Source organism: Pan troglodytes, chromosome X, assembly GCF_028858775.2.
Source record: "Pan troglodytes isolate AG18354 chromosome X, NHGRI_mPanTro3-v2.0_pri, whole genome shotgun sequence".
In the NCBI taxonomy this organism is placed as follows: Eukaryota; Metazoa; Chordata; class Mammalia; order Primates; family Hominidae; genus Pan; species Pan troglodytes.
In genome coordinates this window covers 116226406-116251332 of record NC_072421.2, presented here as the reverse complement: position 1 = coordinate 116251332, position 24927 = coordinate 116226406, and the positions used below count along the sequence as shown (strand labels likewise).

Sequence of the window (24927 nt, the reverse complement as noted above, 5' to 3'; positions counted from 1 at the left end):
CTTTATTCATAATAGCAAAAAACTGGAAAAAACTGAGATATCCTTTAATGAATGAATGGTTTAAAAAACTGGTACATCCATATCATGGAATACTACTGAGCTATAAAAAGGAGTGGCCTCGTGATATACAATTACTTGTATAGATCTCCAGGGTATTACGCTGAGTTTTTTTTTTTTAAGCCAGTCTTAAGTGGTTATATACTATAGGATTCCATTTCAGTAACATTCTTGAAATAATAAAATTAAAGAGCTGGAGAACAGATTAGTGGTTGCCAGAGGTTAGAGGATTGGGGGAGAGGGGTGTACAAGGAGAGATGGTTTAAGACGGAGGTGAGTGTGGCTATAAAAGAGCAACTCCTTATGGTGATGCAACCATTGTATATCTTCACATGTGATAAAATTGCATACAACTGTACATACACACACACACGAGTGCATGTAAAACTGTTGAAATAGGACTGAGGTTTTTGGATTGTACCAATGCCAATTTTCTGGTTTTGATAATGCACTATAGTTACACAAGATGTTACCACTGGGAGAAACTGAGTGGAGTATATGGGATCTCTCTGTACATTTTTTCTGGTAATATACAGGATCTATATTTAAAAATAGAAAGTTTATTTAAAAAGTAGACACCAAAGGCAGATGCATTTTTCATTGAAGCAAATTGTCCATCTTGTTGAGTTTGCAGAAAAAAATAAACAGTTCTTTTTGACTAGGTTGGATCCAAAGGCTCCCAACACAATTACAGTCAGTCTTCCAGTAACTGTACTGTACATACTCACCAATAGTAGAGAGTATAGTTAGTGTCGGGACTGGTATTCCTTCCAGGGAGCCAAGAACACTTCATGTAGCTCAGGTTGTGCCAAATGCATTGAAGCTCAGTCACAGCAGACTCAGGATCACCTAGAATATCCAGGCCAAGAGTTTAAGACCCTTCTTTCCTTGTAATGCAAAGTAGCAAATCACTCTTTGGCATGGGGATGATGAGAGTGCTTCATGCTGCTTTGTCAGAAAGCAAATGCTTCATCTCTCACCCCATTTTACCCAGAAGTCACCCAGGATGGAGGAAACTCAAATCTAATTTGTTCACAACCTTCTCTCTTACCTCCTGATACAAAGAAAACATCTTCCCTATCACTGAGGGACCCTAACTAATATTCCTAACTGGAGGGAGAGATAAAAGATCAAAAACTATTTCAATCATAGACAATATCTACACAATTCCTAAATGAATGTGGATATACAAACAACCCTTATATATATCTGTCTTAAAAAATTATTGAGGTACAATTTAACTTTCTGTCTTTTGATCAATACTGACACATTTTTTAAAAAATAAACATTCAGCCAGGCAGGGTGGCTCACGCCTGTATTCCCAGCACTTTGGAAGGCCAACAAGGGTGGATCATTTGAGGTCAGGAGTTCAAGAACAGCCTGGCCAACTCGGCGAAACCCTGTCTCTACTAAAAATACAAAAAATAGCCAGGTGTGGTGGCACATATCTTTAGTCCCAGCTACTCGGGAGGCTAAGGCACAAGAATTGCTTAAACCGTTTTGGAGGTTGCAGTGAGCCAAGATCTTGCCACTGCACTCCAGCCTGGACAACAGAACAAGACTCTGTCTCTAAATAAATAAACAAACAAACAAACATTCCTCCTGAAGCAATTCTGGGGAAAGGTAAGCCTAATTTAACTCTTAGTAGTTGCCTCTTAAGTGTCATGACTTTAAGAGCCCTAGTATCTTTCTGACCTAAAATCTCTATCTTTATAAAGCCATTTTAGTTAAGGTATAATGTCTTTAAATTAAACACCTCTGTTTAAAATGTAAATCTGTTATCCCTCATGATCCTTGAAGGGGTACTACACTGAGCCATCATCAACCATTTTATGTCATAGTATAGTAATTATTATTTTTTTGAGACAGAGTCTTGCTCTGTCACCCAGACTGGAGTGCAGTCATGTGATCTTGGCTCACTGCAACCTCTGCTTCCCAGGTTCAAGCGATTCTCCTGCCTCAGCCTCCTGAGTAGCTGGGACTACAAGCATGCACCACACCTGGCTAATTATTATTATTTTTCTCCATGTTGACCAGGCTGGTCTCAAACTCCTGACCTTAGGTGATTTGCCCACCTTGGCCTCCCAAAGTGCTGGGATTACAGGTGTGAGCCACTGCATCTAGCCGTTTTTTTTTTTTTTTTTTTCGTTAACTCCTAAGGAAAGGAGAATAGGGCAGGTAAGTTGTTTCAAATCTCCTGGCAGTCCTGAATTTTATAATTTTACAAACAGCACTTCATGTGTTTGTGATCAGTACAAAGCAGGTAAATGGAATGGCTTAGAGCAAAGGGCACATAGAGCTAAGGACTGGAGGTTAAGAGATGGGGCCCAGCCCTACCCAACCAAGGGACAACAACATATTATATATAATTATATATTATATAATATTATATATATTACATATAATGTATATTATATATATTATATATAGTATATATATGTGTGTTATATATATATGTTTTTTGTGTGTGTATACACACACACACACACACACACATTCACTCTTTGCCAGGCACTATTCTAAGTACCTCAGATATACTGACTTACGTAATCATCCCAATAATTCTAGGAGATAGATACTATCATCATGCCCAGTTTACAGATGAGGAAACTAAGGTGCAGAGGGGCTAAGAAATGTGCCCAAGGTTACACAGCTAATAGCTGGCAGAGCTGGGATTTAAAGTTAGACAGTTGGTTTCTGGTAGCCCTGCTCTTAATCAGTATATGCTACTCCCTGTATGTAACATAAGAGCCAGAAGGATATTGGGAGAGGTGGGATTGGGGAACAATGATCATCCTCACTACTTGACAGCTTTTCCTAAGGTTGTCTTGTACTATCTTGTCTAGACTTGTATTGGAGCCAGGCCAGCATAATATTTTTCTCTTTAAACAACATCTTTTCCCAAATATATCCTGTGTATCAAACTAAGTATCACACATAATGGGTAAGAGAGTATTTTGTGTTTTATTTTTAAAGCACTGGGCCTGAAATGTGAAGACATACAGCAAGTCACGCAGTTCCTTTCTTCCTCATAAAATGGATCAGGGTAATAATACATGCCTTACTCACTTCACAAGATAAGCTTGTGACTCTCGATCTAAAGGAGGGGTGTGCGTGTGTGTGTGTGTGTGCGCGTGCGCGCACGCTCATGTGCACATGCACGCACGTGCATGTGTATATCATTTTTTAAATTATTAAATTTTATATAACTATTAGGCATTGTTATTCAAGTTGTTTGTAAGCTTCTTCAAGGCAGAGACATACTCATATTTTCATTGAGCTGCTAGCACCTAGTACAATGCCTGGCACTTATTAGACTCAGAAAATGTTTGAGAATTGAATTAATTAATGAACAATGCACAAAAGCATTGGAGCATTCGGATTTATTCTCTAAACACCAAGAGATAGCACTTTCAGTTGTTACCTTCTGGGGGTGAGATGCATTTTTCAACCAAAATGCTAGGCTTCTCACTCTCATTGGTGCTACACTGGGACCCCACTTGCAGACAAATCCTCTCATTCAGGGGTACTTCTATTGAACGACGAGTTTCCGGAGCTATTTTCTAAGGTTAGAAAATTGAAAAAGGCATTGCTTCAGCTAACACACACTTATATAATGAAACATTAGCATGTCTAAATGTGGTGCTTTTTTATCAAAAAAGTTATCAAATGGTATAGATCAGTGATTCTCAATTGGGGCTGATTCTGTTCTCCCTACCACTCTCAGAGACATTTGGTAATATCGAACACTTTTTATTGTCCTAACTTGGGAGGGGGAGGTTACCAGCATCTAGTAAGTAGAGGTCAAGGACGCTGCTAAACATCCTACAATGCACACAACAGCCCCCCTCCTCCTACAACAAACCCTTCAGCAAATGTCACTAGTGTCACCATTGAGAAACCCTGGTGTAGATACAACAATTTCCCGCATTTTAAAGGTATAAACATGAAATTTACCTATAAACCTACAATGCTAACATATCAACTCTCTAAAAGCAATTTTAAAGGAAACAATATGATTATCAAAATTCACTTAGAAGTAGATGCACTGTACCAGGAAAATTAAGGTTAAAAAGGGATGCTTTAAGAATCCAGGAATCATGCCAGGCTCAGTGGCTCAAGCCTATAATCCCAGCACTTTGGGAGGCTGAGGCAGGCAGATCGCTTAAGCCCAGGAGTTCGAGACCAGCCTGGGCAAAATGGCAAAATCCCATCTGTACAAAAAAAAATTGGCCAGGTATGGTGGCTCATGCCTGTAGTCCCAGCTACTCATGAGGCTGAGGTGGGAGGATCACTTGAGCCCGGGAGGGGGAGGCTGCAGTGAGCCAAGATTGCACTCTAGCCTGGACAATGCAGTGAGACCCTGTCTCAAAAAAAAATCCAGTAATCATGGTTACTTCTGGGTAAGGAAGTAAAGGAGGAGGGCCTGAGGGCTGAAGAGAGACTTTTCATTAAACCTCTTTCTCTACTGTTTGACTATTTTGACTACCTCATATATATGTATAAATTTCAAACATTGCTATATGTGCTGAGTATATACACTCTCATTCTGAAAAGTAGATAAGCTTTGTGGAACCATAGGAAGCCAATTTATAGACATCATAGAGACATAAATCACCAGTCTGGTTACTATGACTGAGAATAATAAGATTAATGGGCTCTCTGGGAAATTAACATTTCCCAAACTGACAGAGTTGGAATAATTAAGAATGGAGCTGCTTTTAATCAGAGCTCCAAGGAGAGCACTTCCTGTTTTGCAATAGCTTCTGACTCAAGTCAGAGATAGTATTTCCTTTCATCTACATGTTGACGGCCATGAAGAGGAAAATTTGCCACAGTTAGTTCTATCTGCTACCCTAAGGAGCTATTCTGCCATGTCACATGCCTGCTGCCAGCTGAGCATGAGGGCAACTGTGAGATACCCCCAAAACCAGGACATATGGATGGCCTCTGAGAAGTAACTAGCAAGTCAACAATGAATAAATCATAGCAAGGACACAAAAACAAAATCACTTTATAGAACCAGAATAGCTCTTAGGTCCAGTCAAGACAGCACTCTGAAAAGGGAGTTGGTCAGCCCTGGAAGAACAGAAAAAGAAATGTCTGTGAGCAAAATCCTGACAGGCAGGAAAAAGAGGGTGATACAGGAATGTGGGCATTGAATTTTTCTGTCCCACTGGCAAAGCTGTTTACCCTCAGTAGGGCCTCCAGCTATTCTTAGACAAGTATATTTTTACAACTAATTTCTGATTCCTCACCAAGAAACCTACTTAACATTTGGCTTCCCATATAGGCTCTGCCGACAGGGATGAAATGCACCAGTTATGCTAACAGAAATCTTCCTAGAATGCTTCACCATTACCATTACCATTTTCACAACAAAGTAAAAAATCAGCCCCTGAGAGATGCATGTGTGCTGAGGAAATGAAGTTTCTGAGTATGTGAAGCTGAAGACCTGCCTCCAGGATCATGGTAATGGTGGCAGGAAGGCTTCGAATACAAATTTTACCAACCTCACAATTTTACTAAGCACAAGTCCCATATATCTTTGAAGAAGCCACCCTTATCCAAGGATCCATGGCAATTCTTGTTTGGAAGCTATATTTGCCCTTTGAAGACATCAGGGGAAAATGTACAGTCAAATGTCAAATTAGACTGTACAGTCAAATACAGTCAAATTAGAATCATCATGAAAATAATCCCAGTTTTCATATTATAATGGACATTGTTCCAGTTAGAGGGTTACGGAGTTTTAGTACACAAAAATTATCACAATGGAATTTTTAATTTAAAAAATGCCTTAGTGGCCAGGCGTGGTGGGTCACACCTGTAATCCCAGCACTTTGGGAGGCCAAGGTCACCTGAGGTCAGGATCACCTAAGGTCAGGAGTTGGAAACCAGCCTGGCCAACATGGCAAAACACTGTCTCCACTAAAAATACAAAAAAAACTAGCTGGTCGTGGTGGCATGCACCTGTAGTTCCAGCTATTTGGCAGGCTAAGGCACAAGAATTGCTTGAACTTAGGAGGCAGACGTTTCAGTGAGCTGAGATCGTACCACTACACTCCAGCCTGGGTGACAGAGCAGACTCCATTTCAAAATAAAATAACATAAAAAATTAAAAAATGCCTTAGTATCTAAATCCGAACCTTATGCTTTAGGCATATGAATAATAACATAGAAAAGGGACAGTAGAGGGAAAATTTTTTCAAATAATATTTTTTTAAAATTTCTTTCAAAGTTCAAGGTAAACAATATTAAACTGGCACTAATAAAGTAGGAACCCAGATTATCAACAACTGCCAAGTCAAGTACACCTCTCTGTATCACACAAGAAACTAAATTCCTAAATTCCTTCCATCAGATTTTTTTTTTAAACAGTCTTGCTCTGTTGCCCAGACTGGAGTGCAGTGGCATGATCTCGGCTCACTGCAACCACTGCCTCCTGGGTTCAAGCGATTCTCCTGCCTCAGCCTCCCAAGTAGTTGGGATTACAGGTGCACACCACCACGCCTGGCTAACTTTTGTATTTTTAGTAGAGACAGGGTTTCACCATGTTGGCAAGGCTGGTCTTGAACTCCTGACCTCAGGTGATCAGCCCGCCTCGGCCTCCCAAAGTGCTGGGATTACAGGCATGAGTCACCACGTTCAACCCTCCCAACAGATCTTGATGAGGTATGTGTGATGGCTCCCATGTGACTTTTGGCTTTGGTGAATCATTCCCACTGGTAGCTGCTGTATGATGTTATGCTCCACCCTGCAGGGAATCTGGTTCCCTTTGAAAATTTATCAAAAACCAAGGCAAGAGTCCTGAACTGATCTCCCCAGACAAATGTTAACTTGGCTGGACTGCACCTTTCTCAACTCCAGAATTCCTTTCTCAAAAAGAAAGGGAGTTAGCTTCAGCATCTTCCTATTTGGATGCCTGGCCTTTTGATTAGTTTGCCTAATGGGACTTGCCCATCTCTTAGTGATGAAAGATATCTAAAATCTGATGCTAGATCCTCCTTCTACTTGCCAGCTGAGGAACTATTAGACATTGCTTAAAAAATGGTGGAGGGCTGCCATTTACACTAATCTTTTCTTTTCCAAAAATCCTCTGCAAATCCCTGTCTCTCAACTTGATGAGCCTCCAATCTTAAGATTGAAAATGACCTCAAGGGTTTATCTCATTTAGCAACTTGGGACCTTTGAACATTTTCCTAAGCCCCCTAATGTACAAACTATCGTAATGCCATTGCTTCAATATGCTTCAGGGATACCTCAGTTTGGCCCAATGATGCTAATGCTGTACCCAAAGGACAGAAAGAGGAGAGGAAAATTACTTCTGCCATTCATTTTCAGCCTCCTGATGATAAACTTGAAAAAGGTCCAGACAGGATATCTCCTATCACTGACTGGAAGGAATAATCCGTGTTCATCACAAATGTAGGACTGATGGCCAACAATGCTGTCAAATGGCTACAATAAATGAGCTGGCCTTAGGCAGAGGTCACCCTTTTTGGTCTCTATCTGGTTTCTTCAGGGGTAAAATGGAGGAAACAAGATTAAATGATAATATTAGGCTGACAAATAATACTGACAACATTCAACCATTTTGACCCATAAAAGTGGTAATTTCACATGGCTCAACCTAACAACAGTAACAATAATAAAAGCTAACAATTACCTAGCACTAACTCTGTGTCGGGTGCATTACAAACCTCATCTCCTTTAATGCACACGCCATCCATATTCAGTAGGTACTATTATTACCCGCCCCCCGCCAAAACAACCCCATATTTTATAAACAAGAAAATGGGAGCTCAGAGAGGTTAAGTGATTTGCCCAAAATCAAACAGCTTGAAAGGGGAAGAGATAAAATTTCAAGCACAATTCTATCTGATTCTACTGTCTCCTAAAGTTACATTTAACTCTAGATTTCTGCACATACTCTGAGGAAATAGCCCCATTTCTAGGCTAGAACACCAGCCTGGCTACCTGATTGATCCTTGACAACTTAAGGAAAAGGGACCTGAAAAGCAACCTCTCCTCAGGGTTTCAGTTAGACACTTGGGTGATTACAGGGCTTACAGCCAGAGGCACTTAGGGTCTTTCTGTGAATTTCTCAAGGCTCAATTACCAAAAATCACCACTAAGACTCCAAATGCCTAAGGCCCTTCCTTAGAAGGAACAAGAGGAAGCCGACAGTATGTAAAGGCAAACTCCAGTCTCACTGCTAGTAGTATCATTGGCTTCCACATTTAGAAGACCTCTTTTAAAATGCAAATACTTCTGATAAGCCTCAATTCTTTATCAATTAACGCCTAAACCATAAGTAACACCTCAGCAGGACAAGGGAGAGGAAGGCAGATTAGCAAATTTCCCTCCAGAGGAAGAGCATGTTCCAACCTGACTATTAAACTTTTGTATATATACATTATTTTCTGTGTCCCAGCAAGCCAGCGAAGTGAGTAAAGCCATACTTTATACATAAGGAAACAAACGCTCAGAGAGGTTAAGCAATTTATTCCAGGCCATAGAGTCAGCTAAGAGTGACAGTGCCAATCAGAAGCTAGTTCTCCTGACTTCCTGCCACCAAAGCTGCCTGAACTTGGTGCTTCTACAATTCACTGATGCAAAGCACTGTTGCTAATAACTTCTCATTCTGCCTACTCAAAATCCTGGACAAATTCAACCCCAAACACCCAACCCACTCACCGCCGCCACCCTGCAACAAACACATACACACCGAAAGAAGGTATAAAAAGATTTTGAAAAAAAAGTTGAATAAGATTATCATAAAGGACCTGAAATTATCCAAACCTATTAACAAAAATTCACTTATATCAGTTGACTAGAAATCTTGAAAGTCTTCCTCCTTTTTCCGCGGGCATTACAGAACCCTCTACTCAAACACACCTGCCACTGACAACTTACTTTTTCGCTTTCCATATGGCCGTTTACTTTTACACCACATAGTGCCTGTACATCTATTTGTCCATGTGATTAGCAAGATGGTAAATGTAAAAATTCCCCAATTAAGTGTTATATAGATACAAGGCAATACAGCTACAGGCAGGAACATAGGAACAAATTTTAACAATAACATAATTATTTATTGAGTACCTTAGAGATAAAGATATCTAGTATTTCCTGTCAGAGCAATCTCAATTGCATTTAATTGTCAAATAATTAGCAAATATTTTTAAGTGTTCACTTGTGTCAATAGTTGCTTCTATAATTTCCCCAACTGAAATTTAAACACACCCTAAAATACAATTTCCACTTCGACGTAAGATTAGAATTTGGCTTATTCTTGGCTCCAATTCATAGTGTTCACTTTACCTCATCAATGTAACATGTTGCAGAAAACTTACCTTATCTTGTTTGTCGCCAAAATGACTAAAATACCATAGACTACAATTTGAGCTGGCTCCCTCGGGTGGATTCCATGTCCATATTACTGTGCAGAGGTTTTCAACAGAGACACTCAAATTTGTCACAGGTGGCTGAGTTTCTGTTCAAATCAAGGACAAAAAAAATGAATTTATCAACAGTATTTTTAATGGTTTGCTTAATTCTCCCAAGTCCTAGAGGGCAAGACAGTAATAACTGAGTTAACAACATCTAACATTTACTGGGCCAGGGACTATTCTAAATATTCCACACATATTAATCCATTTAATCCTCACAACAATCTTGGAGATAGGGACTAGTATTAGCCTCATGTTTTTGTTGTTGTTGTTTTTTGAGATAGAATCTCACTTTGTAACCCAGGCTGGAGTGCAGTGGCACGATCTCAGCTCACTGCAGCCTCTGCCTCCTGGGGTGAAGTGATTCACCTAGCCTGTTACTGGGACTACAGGCACATGCCACCACGCCTGGCTAATTTTTGTAATTTTAGTAGAGATGGGTTTTTGCCACACTGGCCAGGCTGGTCTCGAACTCCTGAGCTCAAGTGATCCGCCCACCTTGGCCTCCCAAAGTTCTGGGATTACAGGTGTAAGCCACCACATCTGGCCTATTGGCCTCATGTTAAAGATGAGGCAACTGAAGCAACAAGCAGGTGAAGTAATTTGTTCCATATCCCATGGCTACAGTAAACGGCAGAGCTGGGAGTGTCACTTGAAAAGTGTGGCTCCAAGGTCACATTCTTAACCACTTCCATAGAGAAGAGTGATATTCTTAAATACTAATATTTCCAAGTTGTTCTCTTCCAGGAATTTGGGGTTCCCTAACCTTGGGATCCACACCTCACTCCATACAGACTCTTCAGACTGGGCACGGCGGCTCACACCTGTAATCCTGGCACTTTGGGAGACCAAGCGGCTTGAGCCCAGGAGTTTGAGACCAGCCCGGGCGGGCAACATAGCAAAATCCCGTCTATACAAAAAAGTTACAAAAGTTAGCCAAACATGCTGGTACATGCCTATAGTGCCAGGTACTGGGGGGCTGAAGCAAAAGGATGACTTGAGCCCGGGAGTTTGAGGCTGCAGTGAGCCAAGATCATGCCGCTGCAGTGAGCCAAGATCATGCCACTGCACTCTAGCCTGGGTGACGGAGCAAGACCCTGTCTCAAAAACAATGACAACAACAAAAAATCAGATTGTTCAAAATCTCAGCAGTTCTATAAGTAAGTTTAAGAAGCTCATCTTTAATTCTGCTTGCTAACATGACCTGGTAATTGTTTTTTTATAGCTTTTCCAAAGAAGTACTGAGAAAGAGACTTAGCAGCCCTTGTTCCCCTGAGGTCTGACACTAAACAGCTGGAGCTAGAGCTTTGACTAATCTGAAGAGGGAAGAGAAAGAGGAGGAACTGTGAAACATCATTTTAAACTTTCCTGAGAACTTCTCCTGAGACTATCAAAATCATCCCCCAGAAACTGGGTGATGGGTATACAGGAACCCTCTGTCCTACCTTTGCAACTTTTCTGTAAATCAAAAATTATTTCAACATAGAAGTTTATTAAAATTATTTGAAAATAATTCCCCCAAATTTTCTAAAGTGATGAACGGAACTATTATTAATTACTTAAGGATTATAGTAATAGTAATTTACCAAATGATAGAGTTAAATCTTGTACTCTATGCTAATACTTTGGAGTGCACTGGGCCTGTTACATAATCAGCAATATTTATACTGTTACCTTCCTCCCTAACTGAGCAAAAAATTCCATTTGTCCCAAAACATCAAAACATCAAACTCACAGGCACTCTGTAGTTGAGGTTTCTCTAACAGTCAATTTTATACATAGCAGCTACTTGGTCAGCAGTCTACAAAGGCCCTTGACCCTCAACATTCATTCCCTGGTGATTATTTAAAAGTCAGAAAACAGATGTTGATGAGGCTGTGGAAAATAGGGAATGCTTATACCCTGTTGGTGGAAATGCAAACTGGTTCCACCACCGTGGAAAGCACTTTAGAGATTTCTCAAAGAACTTAAAATAGGCCAGGCACAGTGGTTCACGCCTATAATCCCAGCACTTTGGGAGGCTGAGGCGGTTGGATCACTTGAGATCATGAGTTCGGGACCAGCCTGGACAACATAACGAAACACCGTCTCTACTAAAAATACAAAAATTAGCCAGGCATGGTGGTGTACAACTGTAATACCAGAAACTCAGGAGGCTGTGGCATAAGAATCACTTGAACCCAGGAGGTGGAGGTTGCAGTGAGCCAAGATTGCACCACTGCACCCCAGCCTGGGCAACAGAGCAAGACTATGTCTCAAAAAAAAAAAAAAAAAAGGACTTAAAATAGAACTACCATTCAACCCAACAATTCCATTACTTGATATATACCCAAAGGAAAATAACTCATTCTATCATAAAGACACATGCACCTGTATGTTCACTGCAGCACTATTCACAAAAGCAAGGACACGGAACTAACCTAAGTGCCCACCAACAGTGGATTGGATAAAGATAATGTGGCACATATATACCATGGAATAATACGCAGCCATAAAAAGAATGAAACCATGCCCTTTGCAGCAACATGGGTGGAGCTGGAGGCCTTTATCCTAAGTGATCTAATGCAAGAATAGAAAACCAAATACCGCATGTTCTCACTCATAAGTGGGTGTTAAACACTGAATACACATGATCATAAAGATGGAAATGATAGACACTGGGGATCACTAGACAAGGGAGGGAGGGAGGTGGGTTTGGGGGCCGAAGAACCACCTGTTGGGTAACCACCAGGCTGGTTACAGCCTGGGTGATCAGATTGTTGGACCCCAAGTCTCAGCGTCATGCAGTTTACCCATGTAGCAAATCTGTGCATATACCCTTTAATCTATAATAAAATTTGAAATTAAAAAAAATCATTCCCTCTTCTAACTCTACCTTTTCCCAAGGTCCAACTGTGGGAAGGAGCAGCCCACAGCAGGACAAGGCCTTGTGGAAACAAAGAATTCCTATTGCACTGCATTAAAACTGAGCTAGTACCAGGGAGCACCAATGGCTCAGGCAACAGTGCTAAAGTTAGGATTTTAAGTGATTAAAAGCATGTATGGCTATTCCATTTTGGCCTTTCTAACACCATATCAATGATATTTTTGAAGATAAATCATTTGTCAGGTAGAGAGCCTCCAATAAAAACATTGTTCCTACTGGAGACTACAATTTACTGTAGGATTATCTGCCTTATTCTGCAGTTCCCAGAAACACATCCAAGATACCTAGTTTAGCACTTCCAGTACTCTCCCTACCCACCTACCTCCCACTCCCACACAAATATTAAAGCCCTGATAATAAAAATATACCTATTTGTGGTTCATTTCAATTGTACTCCAATTTTCAAGGTAATTTAAAACCTACTTTAACCTCAGTTTTGAAATAAAACAATGGCCTGCCCTATATTCAACCTTTCAAATGGGATTAATATTTTCCCATCTGTTTTGAAGTGTCCTTTGGTCAGATCTTCTAACTGGTTTGCATTTTGGGCTTCCTGGGGCTATCTGCTATCCTTTTCTTTTTCTCTTCTGGTTTCCTCCATATCTTTTGATTTTTCTACTTCCTACACTTTAAACACACACACACATGGATTCTGGGAATAAGGCAAGAGTAGGAAGCACCAGACATCTATCTCCTCACCTAGATAACAATGGTAGTGGCAGAGTCTGTTTGATGTAACAATTTTGGAAGACTGCAGAGTTATATCAGGAAACACTTACATTGAAGGCTTGCAATTTCCCAGGAAAGGCTTGAACAACAAATTGCCATAAATTTCAATCAATGTCAGCTTTTACATAGTAGTAGCTGCCCATCCTTCATCCCCAACCCCATGGCAGGCGGCTGTGCACATGTTCCTGGAGCCCTCTGCCCACAGCTTGTGGGCTATGTGGGCAGAAGTACTCTGTCCTCCAAATATCAGGGATTTGTATTCTGATTACTGATTGCTGCTTCTGATCACAGAGGTACAGACAAAGAGGCTGGCAGCCATTGTGGTTGCACCTATCCCCACTGTTGCAAGCCCTCCCTATCTAGCTAAAGTGATTTCCAGAAGATGTAAAAGAATGGCGCTCTTCCCTTGTCGCCTCATTTTTCTCCTTTTCCACTTTTGGGAGCCAGGCATTAAAGATTAGAAATTCTTAAACAACTACAGAGGCTGGGCATGGTGACTCACACCTATAATCCCAGCACTTCGGTAGGCCGAGGCAGGAGGATTACTTGAGGCCAGCAGTTAAAGATCAGCCCTGGCAACACTGCGAGATCCCATCTCTACCAAAACAATTTTTTTTGTTTGTTTGTTTAAATTAGCTAGGTGTGGTGGCATGAATCTGTAGTTCCAGCTCCTCAGGAGACTGAAGTGGGAGGATCACTTGAGCCCAGGGATTCGAGGTTACAGTGAGCTGTGATCACACCACTGCACTCTAGCCTGGGCAACAGAGCGAGACTAGGTCTTAAAAACAAAACAAAACAAAATGAAACAAAACTATATATACAGAGAAAAACAGAAAGTGACCACACATGCTCAGGGAAAGCCCAGAAAAAAACCTGAGAAGACTAAGTTTACACTTCAGGTTGATGCTCAACACACAGACAGCCTACAATAATCAAAAAAATAAAGACAATAAACAAAACAATAACAAAAAACAGCAAATCCTGGGGGAAGGAGGAATCTGGTTTCCAGAGAAACCAGATTTAAATGTCCAGTTTTTAACAAAGAATCACAAGACAGACAAAACAAAACAAAACAAAAAAACCAGGAAACTATGGCCCAAAGAAAAAAAGTTAAACAACAGCAAACCTGTCCCTGAAAAAGACCTGATGGCAAATATATTAAAGAAAGATTCTGAAACAAATATCTTCAGATGTTCACAGAACTAAAGGAAGATGTGGAGAGAGTCAAGAAAATGATATGTAAGCAAAATGAAAATACCAATAAAGAGATAGAAAACCTAAAAAGAGACCAAAAAGAAACTCTGGAGCAGAAAAAGCACAACTGAAATGAAAAATTCACTAAAAAGAATCAAAGGTAGATTTGAGCAGGCAGAAGAAAGAATCAATAAACTTGAAATTAGGGCAATAAAAATTATTGAGTCCGAGGAACAGAAAGAAAAAAAGATTGAAGAAAAGTGAACAGAGTCTAAGAGACCTGTGGTACACCATCAGCAGACCAGTGTATGCATTATGGGGGTTCCAGGAGAAGAGAGAGAAAGAGGAAGAAAGAATACTTGAAAAAATAATGAGCCGGGTGTGGTGGCTCATCCCAGCACTTTGGGAGGCCAAGGCAGGCAGATTGCCTGGGTCCAGGAGTTCGAAACCAGCCTAGCCAACATGGCAATACCCCAGTTCTACTAAAAATACAGAAATTAGCTGAGTGTGGTGGTGCACATCTGTAATCCCAGCTACTTGGGTGGCTGAGGCAGGAGCATCGCTTGAACCCGGGAGGCAGAGGTTGCAGTGAGCTGAGATCGTGCTACTGCACTCCAGCCTGGGTGACAGAGTGAGACTCTGTCTCAAAAAAAGAAAATAAAGAAATAATGGATGACAACTTCCCAAATTTGATGAAAGGCGTAAATATAAACATCTAAAATGTAGACGATGCAGCGAAAGCAGTACTATTGGAACAATTTATAGCTATAAACACATATTAAGAAACAAGAAAGATCTCAAATCAGCAACCTTAACTTTACAACTTGCGTAACTAGAAAAAGAACAAACTAATCTTAAGCTATCATAAGGAAGGAAATAATGAAGATTAGACCAGAGATAAAAGAAAAAGGGAATAGAAAAATAGAGAAAATCAATGAAACTAAAAGCTTCTTGAAAAGATCAACAAAACGGACAAACCTTTAGCTAGATGGACTAATAAGAAAGAAGACTGAAATTACTAAAATCAAAAATGAAAATGAGAACTTTACTCATTTTCAAAAATGAAAATGAGTATTTCTCTAGAATCACTACTGATTCTAGAGAAATAAAAAGGGTTATAAGAGAGTACTATGAACAACCGTACACTAACAAATTGGACAGCCTAGATGAAATGGACACATTTCCAGAAACACAAAACCACCAAAACTAAATCACAAAGAAATAGGAAATCTAAACAGACCTATAAGTAGTAAGGAGATTGAATCAGTAATCAAAAATCTCTCAACAAAGAAAAGCCCTAGACCTGATAGCTTCACAGATAAAATTCTACCAAACATCTAAAGAACTAGTACCAAACCTTCTCAAACTTCGTAACTCATTCTACGAGGCCAGCATTACCTGATACCAAAGCCAGACAAAGACGCTACAAGAAAAGAAAACTACAGACCCATATGCCTTATGAACATTGATGTACAAATTCTCAACAAAATAGCAGTAAAGTGAATACAGGGGCATATCAAAAGGATTATAGACCATGACCAAGTGGGATTTATTCCTGGAATACAAAGATGTTTTAACATACAAAACTTGATCAATGTAATATACCACATTAACAGAATAAAGGGGGAAAAAACTACCTGATCATCTCAATTGATACAGAAAAAGCATTAGACAAAATTTACTTTTCATGATAAAAACACTCAACAAACTAGGAGTGTAAGAAAATTGACTTAAAAGTTATATATGAAAAACCCACAGTAAACATCACCCTTAATGGTGAAAGACTGAAAGCTTTTCCTTTAGGGTCAGGAATGAAACAAAGATGCCCACTTTCACCACTCCTATTCAACATAGTACTTGAAGTTCTACCCAGAGCAATTAGGCAAGAAAAAGAGATAAAAGACATCCAGTTAAAATAAGATGTAAAATTATCTCTGTTTGTAGATGATATGGAAACACATCCCATGTTCATGTATTAGAACACTTAATATTGTTAAGATGTCAATACTATCCAAAGTGATATATAGATTCAATTCAATCCTTATCAAAATCTTAATGGCATAGTTTTGCAGAAATAGAAAAATCCATCCTAAAATTCTTATGAAATCTCAAGGAACCCTGAATAGCCAAACAGTCTTGAAACGGAAAAACAAAGCTGTAGGACTCACACTTCCTGATTTCTGAACTTACTACAAAGCTGCAATAATCAAAACAGTGTGTACTGGCATAAAGACAGACATACTGATCAATGTAATAGAATAGACAGTCCAGAAATAAACCATCACATGTATGGTCAAATGATTTTGACAACAGTGCCAAGACCACTCAATGCAGACAATCTTTTCAACAAATGGTGCTGGGAAAACTGGATATCCATATGAAAAAGAATGAAATTGGACGCTTACCCAATACCAAGTAAAAAAAAAAATTCAAAATGGATCAGAGACTGAAATTGTAAGACTAAAACTATAAAATTTTTAGAAGAAAACATAAGACAAAAGCTTCATACCACTGGATTCAGCAACAATTTCTTGGATATGACACCAACAATGTAGGTAACAAAAGAAAAAATTGACGAATTGGATTTCATGGAAAAAATTAAAACGTGTGCATCAAAATATTCACAGAAAAAAGTGACTCACAGAATGGAAAAATATGTGTAAATCATATATCTGATAAGGGATTAATATCCAGAATATACAGAGAATGCCTAAAACTCAACAATAAAAAAAAATTCAATTCAGAAATAAGCAAAGGCTTAAATAGATATTTCACCAACAAAGATATGGAAATAGCCAATAAGCACATGAAGGTGTTCATCATCACTAATATTTAGGAAAATGCAAACCAAAACCACAATGAGATTTCACCTCACTCCCATTAGAATGGCTACTATCAAAAAATAGAAAATACATGTTGGCAATGATATGGAAAAATTCAAACCCCGGTGCACAGTTGGTGGAAATTTAAAATTTCACTATGGACAACAGTATGGTAGTTCCTCAAAAAAATTACAAATAGAATTATCATATGATACAATAATTCCATTTCTGGGTATATACCCAAAAGAAGTGAAAACAAGGTCTCAAAGAGATATTCTACACCCAGGTTCATAATAGTATTGTGAAATCGCTAAAACATGGAAGCAACCTAAGTGTCCATTGACAGATAAACAGATAAGCAAAATATGGTATATGCATACAATGGAATATTAGCTTTTAAAAAGGAAAAATTCTGACATGTGATACAACATGAACCATGAGGGCATTATGCTAACAGAAATAAGTCAGTCACAAAAAAGACAAATAGTATAAATCATGCTGCTATAAAGACACATGCACACGTATGTTTATTGCAGCACTACTCACAATAGCAAAGACTTGGAACCAACCCAAATGTCCAACAATGATAGACTGGATTAAGAAAATGTGGCACATATACACCACGGAATACTATGCAGTCATAAAAAAGGATGAGTTCATCTCCTTTGTAGGGACATGGATGAAACTGGAAACCATCATTCTCAGCAAACTATCGCAAGGACAAAAAAACCAAACACTGCATGTTCTCACTCATAGGTGGGAATTGAACATTGAGAACACTTGGACAGAGGAAGGGGAACATCACACACCGGGGCCTGTTGTGGGGTGGGGGGATGGGGGAGGGATAGCATTAGGAGATATACCTAATGTAAATGACGAGTTAATGGGTGCAGCACACCAACATGGCACATGTATACATATGTAACAAAACTGCACGTTGTGCAATGTACCCTAGAACTTAACGTATAATAAATATATATATATATAAATTTTAAAAAGGAAAAATTCTGACATATGATACACCATGAACCATAAGGGCACTATGCTAACAGAAATAAGCCAGTCACAAAAAAGACAAATAGTATATCATTACATTCATATGAGATACTTAGAGTAGTCAAAATCATAGAGATAGAAAGTGGAATGGTGTTTGCCAGGGGCTAGGGGCAGGGGAAAATGGGGAGTTATTGTTTAATGGGTACAGAGTTTCAGTTTTACAAGATAAAAAGAGTTATGGGGATGGATGGTGATGATGGTTGCACAGCATTATGAATGTATTTCGTAACACTGAACTGTGTACTTAAAAATGATTAAGATGGTAAATTTTATGTGTATTTTATAATAAAAAATTGAAAAAAACACAGGCACTGAAACTTTAATCTCCAAATGTTTAAAAATATACAAATACATGTGAACTGTGTGTGTATACAACATGCCTAGACATATATATGATTAAGTGATGATTATACTACTTGTAAAGGTCTCTAACAGCTCTTCGTGTATAACTTCAACATAGTGTAGTGTTTAAGAGCACAGACTCTGGAGCCTGACTGCCTGAGTTTATATCCCACCTCTACTACTTGCCAGCAGGCAAATTACTTAACCTCTCTATTTCTCAGTTTTCTCATCTCTAATATGAGGATAATAATAGTAACCTCTTGCAAAGGGTTATTATGAGGATTAAATGAGTTAATACAAGCAATGTGCTTAGAACAGTGCCCACAGGCAGCAAGTGCTATGTGTTAGCTATCTGCTTTATTTCTTTAAGACAAAACAATTCTAAAGAGTTGCTTTTTTTTTTTTTGGAGATGGAGTCTCGCTCTGTTACCCAGGCTGGAGTGCGCTGGTGTGATCTCAGCTCACTGCAAACTCTGCCTCCTGGGTTCAAGCGATTCTCCTGCCTCAGCCTTCCGAGTAGTTGGGATTACAGGTGTGCACTGCCACACCTGGCTAATTTTTGTATTTTTAGTAGAGACTGGGTTTCGCCATGTTGGCCAGGCTGGTCTCGAACTCCTGACCTCAAGTGATCCACCCACCTCGGCCTCCCAAAGTGCTGGGATTACAGGTGTGAACCACTGTGCCTGGCCAGGGTTGCTTTGGTTTTCTGTTGAATTGATATGTGTCCCTGGCCTTTGAGACAGAACAAGTATCCCTTCTACCTGATAAGCTTCCCTTAGGCACCTAATTTCAACCATGTCTTGGGGATTGCACCACTGACTTCAGAAAAGGGAGTAGGAAGGGATCCAAGTATGTCTGTATCTAAACCTCAAATCCCAAGTCTGTACAGTCATCTAGCACAACATCCTATTTAAATTAAGAGTTAACACAATCTACTATTTCATAAGAAGGCATTTTGCTTAGCTTATAGCTTTTGCTCTCGCCTGTCCAATCACAGCAGCTAGCAGAGGCATGCACATTTCGGGAAAAGTTAAGGAAATCACAAGAGTCATATATGAGTCATCTGTCCCTTCCCTTACATCCACTCAGGCATCAACTCCTGTTCGTTTTTTTCTTCCAACATCTTTCTTAGTTACCCCAATCATGCAAATATGCTCTGTTGTGCCCCACCAGGTGGGAAGATACCAGTAAGTCATGGTCCTGGACAGGAAGGGTTCGCAGCACATTTTTCTAGTGGAGACCTGCAACCATAGATTCTTATGTAGCTTCACACTCCAGGGGCTCCCCTACCCAGTGAAGTCTCCCTGCTTGCTTCCTCCTTCTGTGTTATTTTTCCCATGCTGTGCCGGACTCAGAGCTTTCAAGGGCAAATCAAGCTATTCTGCCTGGATTGACTTTACCAATGCACTCTCCTGCCAAGCCAGGTTCCTTCTTGACCACAAAGGAGCACTCTTGCCCTCATTTCTGGGTCTCTGCTCCTGCTATTGCCCCCACCTGGAATAAATTCTCCACCTACTCAAATCCCAGTCATCCAGAAGATCTAGCTCAAGTTTTACCTCTTCCATAACACTACCAACCGTCAGCTTTTTCTCTTTTGAATGCCTATAGTACTAGTTGTTTGGACCACACAGCCCAGCCACTATAAAGCCAGTCTCCAATGTAGTATCATTCGCTTCTTTTTTTGTTTTGAGACAGTCTTGCTCTGTCGCCCAGGCTGAAGTGCAGTGGCCTGATCTTCCCTCACTGCAACCTCTGCCTCCCAGGATCAAATGAGTCTCATGCCTCAGCTTCCTGAGTAGCTGGGATTACAGGCATGTAATCCCACACTCGGCTAATTTTTGTATTTTTAGTAGATGGGGTTTTGCCATGTTGGCCAGGCTCAAACTCCTGGCCTCAAGTGATCCATCTGCCTCAGTCTCCTAAAGTGCTGGGATTACAGGCATGAGCCACTGCACCCGGCCTAATATAGTATCATTAGCTTCTTAACAAATGGCTTGCACATACTTTCGTGGGTCCCAAGCCGTCCTGCCCTGCTACCCTGGGAGGTGTCCAGCTAAGGACTCTCGTCTTTTCTGCTGGGCAGAAGCAATGAGTACAGTGGTTAAGGGCATGGCCTCTGGAATCAGGCTGCCAGGGTTGGAAACCTAGCTCTTCCACTTTGCCAGCTATGCGAATTTGGGCAAGGGTCTTGGTCGCACTGTGCCTCAACTTTTTCGTGTACAAAATGGGACTAATAACAGCACCTACAAGTTATATTATTGGTAAAGATTAAATGAAATAGTACAAGTAAAGCAGCTAGAAAACTGCTGGGCATAAATGCTATATACATGCTAGTTATAATTAAGACATGCCACAATGTGGGCCATTGAGTGGAACAGGTTAAACTAAGCTAGTAATCTAATCACTTTTATAAACACTCTGAGGATTAGAGCTGGAGGAGCTCTTAGAATTTATGCAGTTCAACCTCCTCATTTCACAGATGAGAAAACTAACTGCAGCACAAAAGAGAGGAAATGACCAGCCCAGAGTCCCACAGGTGGTAAATATCAGAACCACTAAAACTCAAGTCTCACTGGAAACATCTAATTTTTTCCCACCATACCTCAATGCAATTCTATCAATACTTTTAATGGGGAAAGAAGTTTCTGTTTTCTAAATAAGCAAGCTAACGACAAACCATTGTGACAAGACTGATGAAGTTGGGAGTTGCCAGTATTCTCTAGATGGCCAGCTGTTGTTTCAGGTGTGTGTGGGAGTGAGTCTGTAGGAGGGAGGGTGCTGGAGTGGCACTGTGAAAATCAGGAGACTAATGAGACGGGTAACTTTAGACAAGTTCCTTCCCTTCTCTGGACTGCAATGTCCCCATATGATTATGGAAATCAGGTGTACCCAACTAAACTAGAGGCCCTTTTGGGGCAAGAATTTTGCTATACACTCTCAGGTTCTAAGTCAACCTAGAGGGCCTGACTCAGTACTAAATAAGGCAGACACCTGAATAATTATTGACTGACAAGCTTCAAGTCTCCCTCAGGTCTCTACTCAAATGCCACCTTTCAGCAACATTTGTTTTCTTCTCGATCCACCCTTTTTACAATGGCAAACCCCTTCCCAGCTGCTCTGTTTTTCTCTACTTAACACCCTCAGACATATCATATATTTTACCCCCACCCCCCGATATGTCTGAGGGCAGGCACCTGATCTGTTTTGCTCACTGCTGCATCCTCAGCCCCTAAACACTGCCTGGCAGCATGTATTTTATTGACTGAATCCATAGAGGGCATTAAGGTTTCCTAATCAACATTTCAACTTGGATTTCAAAGCACATTGGTAAAAATGCAATAAGCATATATAAGTGTTTGTGTCAATGTGATAATAAAACCTATACAGTTTGGGGCTTTCATTGTCACCAAAAACGTCCAGAAGGCCATTCCTTCCAGGAGCTGCTCCTAAGGAAGTCATTAACTCCCAATTTTTCACAACTGCCAGGTTGATTAACTAGAAGTTACCAAACAGGGTGAGGGATATACACAACTCTCTGAAGTATCTTTGCAACTTTTCCATAAATCTACAATTACCCTAAAATATAAGGTTTATTAAAGAGAGTGGGGTGGGGGGAGCATCTGCCGGGATGCTATTCTGGATTTCCCAAAGGATTTCTTCGACGCCAGAGGAGGTCATGAGCGTCACGTCCTTTTTCAACAAGGACTGAGATGTTTAGAGGTTCCCTTCAACTTCCACTCGCAAGAGCCACCCTTAAACAGTGAGGATTGGCGCGGCCTCGGGCAAAGAGCCCCGGCGCGTTCTCAGCTCGCCTGGACTTCGGTCGTGGTCCCCGCCGGCTCTGGCGCCTCATTTCCTCCCGGGCTCACAGGCGACATTCCGGGCGCTGACCCACGGCCCTCTGACGCCGTGGGCATGTTTCGGGCCCCCCGCCCCCGCACGCCTGGACGCCAGCCTCCTCGGCTCTTCCCACTACAAGTCGCAGCCCTCTTACTTCGCTGCCGCCACCTCCGCCGCACCCGGAGTTCGGGAAAACCCCGCAGCTCCCGGGTCCCACCTCGAACCGGCCCCAGTACCGGGCCCCAGAGATCCCGCGCGGGAAGCCGCAGCCGCCGAGCGCGGGGCCTCGCGAGGGCAGCCCCCAGCACCCACCCCAGCTTCGGCCCTCCGCCCGGCGTTGACCTCCCGGGCCTTTCAGCCGTGACCCTCACCGCCCTCAGCCCGCCGGCCGCCCCTCGGGCCCCGAGGGTCGCACTCACCCGTAGGCGTGGCGCCCCTGCCCCCGCCCCCGCCGCCGGCGCAGAGCAGCAGCGCCCACAGCCCGCAGAGCCGCGCCGGCCACTCCATGCAGCCTCTCGCCTCGGAGCCCGGCCGGGCTGGAGCCTTGGCAGTCCCCGCCTCCTTCGCTCCCTCTTCCACTTCCCGGCTCCGCCGCCCTGGAGGCTGGGGGCCGGCGCAGACGGGAAGGGCCGCCCCGCCCACCGGCCTCAGGTAACCTGAGCCGGCGAGAGCGGCCGGAGGAGGCGGGGCGGGGCGCCGGCGGCTCTGGCGGCTCTGGCGGCTCCTACGGCTCCCAAGGCTGGACACCTGGCCCACCCTCAGCTCCCGCGTCCGGTCTCTGACCGAACAAAACTTCCTCCACCACGTCGCCGCCCAGTCCGGGCGCTGCCTGGGCCTCCTCCCTCCGCGTGGCGGAGCCGGCGTCGCCGCTGCCAGCACACTTGCGGGGCCTCGGAGGTGCTAGGGGCTGTGTCCTGCTGGACACCAGGACAGAGTCATCTGCGGAAAAGAGCCTTGGCCTGGGAGTCTGGAGACCTGGCTTCCAGCCCTTGACCTCTGAGCCCTTGTTTGCTAGCGCTGACTCCAGGGTTAGTAATACCAGCCCTACTTCACTGGGTGGAGTTGGGGACACTGGCAGTACTGTGCTTTGTGAAAAGGACAAAGGGCATATTTGAAAGCTGGCAATACATAATGTTGATTTTAAAAGGAACATTCCAAACATGAGGGAGGGTACCATACATGCATTTTTTAAAGCACACGACAAACTTTCTACATATTTTTCAAAGGGATGGGAGGTGAATCGGAAGAATACACATTGATACTTGGGCGCCTATGAGGGTCAGTGAGGCTGGGAGGAAAGAAAACAAGAGTCCTTAGGCGTTTCCTGTTGCTGCTGTCAAAAATGACCACAAATTTAGTGATTTAACAGTTTTATTTTATTACAGTTCTGGAGGTCAGAAGTGACACTGAGCTTAAATCAAGGTGTGGGCAGAGATGTATTCCTTCTGGATATTCTAGGGGAGAATCTGTGTCTTTGACTTTTCCAGCTTCTAGAGGCTACCCACATTCCTTGGCTTGTTGCGGAACTACTCAGACCTCTGCTTCCCTTGTCGTATCTGACTCTGACCCTCTTACTTCCCCTTTTCCCTTATAAATACCCTTGTGATTAGATTAGGTCCACCAGATAATTCATAATAATCTCCCCATCTCAAAATCCTTGATTTAATCATAACTGAAAAGTCATTTTTGCTATGTAAGTTAACATATTCACAGGTGTTGGGGATCAGGATATGGAATCATGGGAGGGGGACATTATTCTATCACCTTCTCCCAGAAAAGAATCATGTCTAGGTGGATGATGAGACCCATAATGAGGTGTATTTTGGCCGAATTAAGCCAATGCATATACCTGAAAACAGTTACAAAAAGTATAGCGATAAAAATGCTGATAATATACCTAGTCTAGACCCCACCCAAAGGGCACAGGGTTGTTTAACCTATTCACAACAAAGGTTCCACTCTTGGAATTAAGGCTCTCAAATTCAATAAATATTTATGAAATTGTTCCAGGAACTGTTGAAGACACTCATCAAAAGCAAGCTCTGCTAACAGAAAGCTGCAGTCAGTTTGAGGGGCAATGATAAGGGCAAGAACAAGGAATTATGGGATACAAAAAGGGTACCTTTTGGGAGGGAAGGAGCAAGGGAAGCTTCCAGGAGGAGGGCCTGCCTGTGCTGAATCTCAGGATGTTGATTCTTTTGGCTAACGGTTCAGAATAAATTCCAGAATCCAGGCATGGTGGCATGCACCTGTAATCCCAGCTATTCTGGAGGCTGAGGTGGAAGGATCACCTGAGCCCAGAAGTTCAAAACCAGCCTGGGTCTGTAACAGAGTGAGACCCCGTTCTCAAAAAAAAAAAAAAAAATCCTGGCTTGCATGTGTTATTGAACAAAATAATGTTTATGAAAACAGTTTGTAAAGTATCAAGGCCTGTAGAACTGAGAGATAGTATCATTATTTCTAAATCCCTCCCACAAATAGGTCAGCCACTGTGTATCCCAAGGCC

At 41.7% G+C, this 24927-nt stretch overlaps 1 protein-coding gene and 1 non-coding gene across 3 annotated transcripts in view; both read right to left on the bottom strand.

Annotated features, from left to right (window-relative positions):
- IL13RA1 (interleukin 13 receptor subunit alpha 1) overlaps positions 1-23048 on the bottom strand; it is a 77504-nt gene extending 54456 nt beyond the window's left edge. Inside the window, exons 1-4 of one of the 2 annotated variants that reach the window (XM_016943710.3) lie at positions 22841-23048; positions 9417-9556; positions 3482-3620; positions 786-906 (exon numbers count right to left, since the gene is read on the bottom strand). In XM_016943710.3, the coding sequence (XP_016799199.2) occupies positions 786-906; positions 3482-3620; positions 9417-9556; positions 22841-22928 (488 nt within the window). In that variant the 5' untranslated portion in view covers positions 22929-23048. The remainder of the gene's footprint in view (positions 1-785; positions 907-3481; positions 3621-9416; positions 9557-22840) is intronic. The other variant, XM_016943711.3, reaches the window with a different exon arrangement.
- LOC112207214 (small nucleolar RNA SNORA35) lies at positions 12395-12522 on the bottom strand. The gene has a single exon (XR_002941667.1). It is a non-coding gene; the product is annotated as a small nucleolar RNA SNORA35 (small nucleolar RNA).
- Positions 23049-24927: the final 1879 nt, after the last annotated feature.